This window comes from Pundamilia nyererei, unplaced genomic scaffold, assembly GCF_000239375.1.
Source record: "Pundamilia nyererei isolate P.nyererei 1_Seehausen unplaced genomic scaffold, PunNye1.0 scaffold00038, whole genome shotgun sequence".
Taxonomy (NCBI): Eukaryota; Metazoa; Chordata; class Actinopteri; order Cichliformes; family Cichlidae; genus Pundamilia; species Pundamilia nyererei.
This window is the reverse complement of record NW_005187439.1, coordinates 2,108,655-2,113,437: the sequence shown is the minus strand read 5'-3', so window position 1 is coordinate 2,113,437 and position 4,783 is coordinate 2,108,655. Positions and strand designations below refer to the sequence as shown.

Sequence of the window (4,783 nt, the reverse complement as noted above, 5' to 3'; positions counted from 1 at the left end):
GTGATGTTGCCTATGGATATCCCTTCCCAGACCATCATGGACCATAGCACCAAACTGTTCATGCTGAACGATGTTACGTGCAGCATCGCATTCTCCACGCCTTCTCCAGACCCCTTCACGTCTGTCACATGTGCTCAGGGTGAACCTGCTCTCTTCTGTGAAAAGCACAGGGTGCCAGTGTTGGAACTGCCAACCTCGCGAAGTCTCTTTTTGGTTGTTCGGTCCGAAACATTCACACCAGTGGCCTTCTGTAGGGTTCTGGCAGTGTTCATCCTGTTCCACCTTGTACAAAGAAGTCGATACCGGTCCTGCTGATGGGTTAAGGGCCTTCTGTGGCCCTGTCCAGCTCTCCTGAAACGATTGTCTCCTGGAATCTCCCACGTGTGGTTGACCAGATCAATACCCCAGAACTTTAACTGACTTGAGCATCTTGTTTCGAAGTGTTTCGGACTCTCTGATTGGCCAGAAAATTGATCTGTCAGCCATAGTTTGAGTTAGTCGTTATTAGTTGATGTGTTCAGTTTGGTGTTCGATGTGCTGTTTTGACTTTCATTCCCTCATCCCTCCCCTCCACCGTGTCCCCAGCTTTCCAAATCCAGAACTGGTTTCTAACAACATTTCATCATCATAATGCGCCATGAAATCAATGGTCCGTCCCTCATTCCCTTCCCCCCTTCTTCTCCCTCTCTTCCTTCCCTAACAGCTGCAACAGTACCAACAGGCTTTTGTCCAGCAACAACAGCAGCATCAGCAACATCATCAACAACATCCACAGCAGCAGCAGCATCATCCTGCTCAGCAGCCTCTCCCCTATATGTCTTCCCCTCTTGAGTTCCAGATCCCTCTGGGTTCCTACAATGCGACCACACCCACCACAGGAACTGGAGCTGGTACTTGCCAGATGGGGGGGCCATCTCCTGTAGATCCCTCATACACTAACCCCAGGTAATGTCCTTTGAATCTGTTTGTGGAAGTGAAATTAGATTGGTTTCCTTCTACATGTGAGAGTATTTCCCTTCTTTCCATTTTTAAGCATATAGAACGTTTTTATGTGATGTGAAAATGGGATTTACATTAATCATCTGTATGTTGAAGATGGATGCAAGCACCGTGACCTCAGCCGTTTGTTCTCACTTCAGCATTGGGTTTTTTCAGTCCTATCGGTTGTTTGGAAAACGTGAAGTCTTAGAAATATCTGATTGGTATTGTCTCTAACGTGGTCTGTTTGCTGTCCTCTCTCTGCCGTAGGAACCCTCTGCTGTCCACAGATGGGGTCACCCCTCCTTTGCAGAGCTGCAGCAGTGCAGTCAGCAACCCTCCCGATATGTCAGGCTGGAACCCTTTCGGAGAGGACAACTTTTCTAAATTGACCGAGGAGGAGCTGCTTGACCGGGAATTTGACATGCTCAGAGCAAGCAAGTGAACTCTAACGTTTTAACTCTTTTGTCATTTCAAGAAAAGAAAGAAAAGAGGTGATTGTTTGAAAAGTGACGGAGAAATTTTCTGTAAACATTTCAGCTCCTCGTTAATGTCTTTTTCAGATGAAGGGAAAAATCTGGCATGTGAACCACATGATTGTGTATCACCGTGTTTATTTAGCTTTTTAACCAGATGGAGAATAAACATTTTTCTGTTGTTAAAATAGCAGATTTTGGGCATTGTGCTCTTACTGAGTGTATTCTCAGAGCTGTGGGAGTCTGTACATATTTGAGGGAACATTTATCAGTAACACCCACAATCATATGCAACAATATTTAATTTCAAAACTACTTCTATCACCTCGTAGCTGTAGATATCTAATTGTGATCTTTTATGTACAGAAAAGCCAGCGGAGAGGACAACGAGCGTGGAAACTGACCGACCGCCGCCTGCCGCCGCAGCCAAGCTCCTTCCTCCAGAGGATCTCTTCGGCTCAGTCCCATTTGTGGCCAACGCAGGCAAGTCTTAGAGGAGTCTCTACCGTGAGGACCCAACACTGTGGAGCCACCTGCCTCCCCCAGTCTGTCCTCTTCCTGCCCCCCCCCTCATCCCAGTCTTCTCCCCTCACCTGACCTCTGGTCAGAAGCTCCTATGCCACAAGGACCCAGCAGTGGGCCATTTAAAACCAATGATCAGCCAGATTTGTGTTATTTCCTAATGTTAGTTGGAAGATTTAGATGCACTTATGCTGTCATTATGAATCATATTATTAATAATAATAATGATTTTAAAAAAGCAAATTGCAGCTTTTGCTCCTCCTGTGGTTAAAATAGGAAGCGAAGGAGTAGCAGGTGTGTCGATGCATTCAATGCAGTGAAGTTTAACAGAAGGCTTATTAATGAAAATATAATGTCCCGTTGGAACAAACCTTTATGCAAGTCAGATGGAAGTCCACTCATAAACACGTCTCTCTCCACGCGGCTGGAGCAAGGTACTAACACAGAACAGAGGTATGTGCTCATTGTGAGGCACTTTGGATTAAATTACACTTTGAATAAAAGTGCATTAAAAAAAGTTTGGTGAGAAGCAAAAACTTCTGTGATGAAATTGCTGTTTAAAAGCAATATGAAATGTCACGTGGTTGGTACTACAAAGGGCTGAGTGATGTTTAAATGTCAGTTATTTAGTTTCTGACTGGTGAATAAATGAATACAAAGGCCATCTAATTAAAAGAATTTCAGGAGTCATAAGAATATTTTTTTTCTTCGTGGTGTTAAATTTTGCAGCAAATTCATTATAGCACCATTTGAATTTAACAGTATTACAGTCGTCTTAATAAAGCGGGTTATTCGGTGTTCAGCCAAACGCTCGAGCTGCTTTCGGACTTTTGCAGTTCCTTCGACTCTGACAGGAAGTCGCACCTTTCTGCATGTCTGCACTTCAGGAATGAGGCCATAAAGTTCACAGACAACTCCAGCACAAGAGGAGCCTTTAGTGGCGTTGGTGTTTGCTGTGGCAGCACTGACAACTTGTATATTTACAAATAAATAGATAAATAAAATTAGAGTAAAACACAGAGACATTGGTCCAGGCTTTAAGAACCTGATTTGGACTCATCAGGTCAAATATTGTCATTTTTCTGACTTCAGAGCTGAGTTGGAGCATTTCCGTAGTTTGCTAATACAATGGAAAAACAGGCACACACTAACTATTGCATTGGCATAATGAGAGAGCTAAATAACGGTTGTCATCACTGTGAAGTCCAGCTGCGTTCCTGGGAAGATCCATAGATTTAAACCAGTCCTGTACATCAAGGAGTCACTCGCAGTGAGGCAGTGAAGGACAGTATTACTGCGTAGTAAATTACAACCCCCCCCCCACAGCTCCTTCCTTGGTCTGTCTTTTCTAAGCTTTTTTATTCAACTCAGTTTTCATCAGAAAGGACGAAAAAAGCTCTGATCGTTGGAACTCTTTGGTCCGAAAGCGTCTGTTTTACTCGCAGCTTTGTAAACATGTTTTATTTTGCATGATTTATCATATCGGAGAGTTGGTGCTATATATTTGGTGTTAGGGACTGAAACATGTAGCTGAGATGATCTCACACCCATCTTTCAGCTCCTGTATTATTACGACGTCTGTCGAACCATCGCTCAGCCCTGGTACTAACAAACTCCACTTTGAGGAGGGGAAAAAAGCAAACTTGAACTTCCAAAGTTATGGCTCGTTGCCGTTTGTTTACATGGCGATACTGTCGCCCCTGCGCGGCCATTGAAACTGCAAAGATTCCTCACACGTTGCACAATAGTTTCCCGAAGCCTCAAATGTTCTTCACATGTGGAGTGAGCACTTTACTGTGGAGGCCGACGTCATAACCTGATGATTAGTTCTTCTGATTTGGCTTCATTAACCGGTCAGACTGCTTGTGGTTCACCCCCCCTCCCCTTCTCCCCTAACACAGATCACAGCCTTGTTAAAGCAATGTGAATATCTGAGCGCAGTATTTCTACATTTATCACATCGGTGGCAGCAATAAGCTTCTGTGCCTCTGTACTCTTCCTGCTCCTTAAATGTGAATTGATTAATGTTTTGATAGGTGATTTAGACACGCTGTTTATAATTAATGGAATATATTTAATGATTAATCCTGAAACACTTTATTTTCTAAAGGAGAGTGAGTGTTTTTTCTTTTCTCTCTCTCTCTACAGTAAATTCATCTCAAACACGCAGGCTTAATGCAAATCCATCTTAGAGTAGATTAAGACAAGATGACAATGCAATATAACCCTATAAGCACTTGAATGTAAGTGTGGAAATATTTTATCGTCTTCACTTAATTGGATAAAACGAAAAACCAAAAAAGAAGCCAAAAAACAAGAAAAGGGACTCTTGTACCGAGCTGATGCAGAACCCACTTTGTTGGGACTCATTCCTTCAGGCTGGCATGAAAAAATTTGCAGCAAATTTTGGAGCAGCCTCTTCGCTCGTGTTTGTGCCATCAGTTGGTTAGTTTAGTGTTTTGTTGTTTTAAAGCCCGCTGCCGACTTTAAAAACCGGATCGGGTCAGGTTTTATTTTCCGCGATTCGATATCGGGCTCCAGCTCCACCTGCTGGTCCCCTGCAGCTCTGCTTCTGAGCGTTAAACCCTAATAAATATCCAGTTTGTGATTTAAGTGTTTCTGGTGTTGGCGACTTGTACTTGTGCCTGCTGCCAGACGGTGGGGAAGTTGATTTTAATGCTCTTTGATGACCAACAGCTGACAGTATTTTTATTTTCTTTTTTTAACAAAGGAACTACATTTTATAAAACGACCAGTGTGCTGATTTACTTTACAGGAAATTCCATAAAATCTGACTTTAACTCTAT

General features: G+C 43.1%; 1 protein-coding gene across 1 annotated transcript in view; it reads left to right on the top strand.

The window, feature by feature from the left end:
• The window catches only part of bmp2k (BMP2 inducible kinase), a 56,177-nt gene that overhangs the window by 42,605 nt on the left and 8,789 nt on the right, over positions 1 to 4,783 (top strand). Inside the window, exons 13-15 of the mRNA XM_013910200.1 lie at positions 704 to 945; positions 1,249 to 1,415; positions 1,821 to 1,937. Coding sequence (XP_013765654.1) covers positions 704 to 945; positions 1,249 to 1,415; positions 1,821 to 1,937 — 526 coding nt within the window. The remainder of the gene's footprint in view (positions 1 to 703; positions 946 to 1,248; positions 1,416 to 1,820; positions 1,938 to 4,783) is intronic.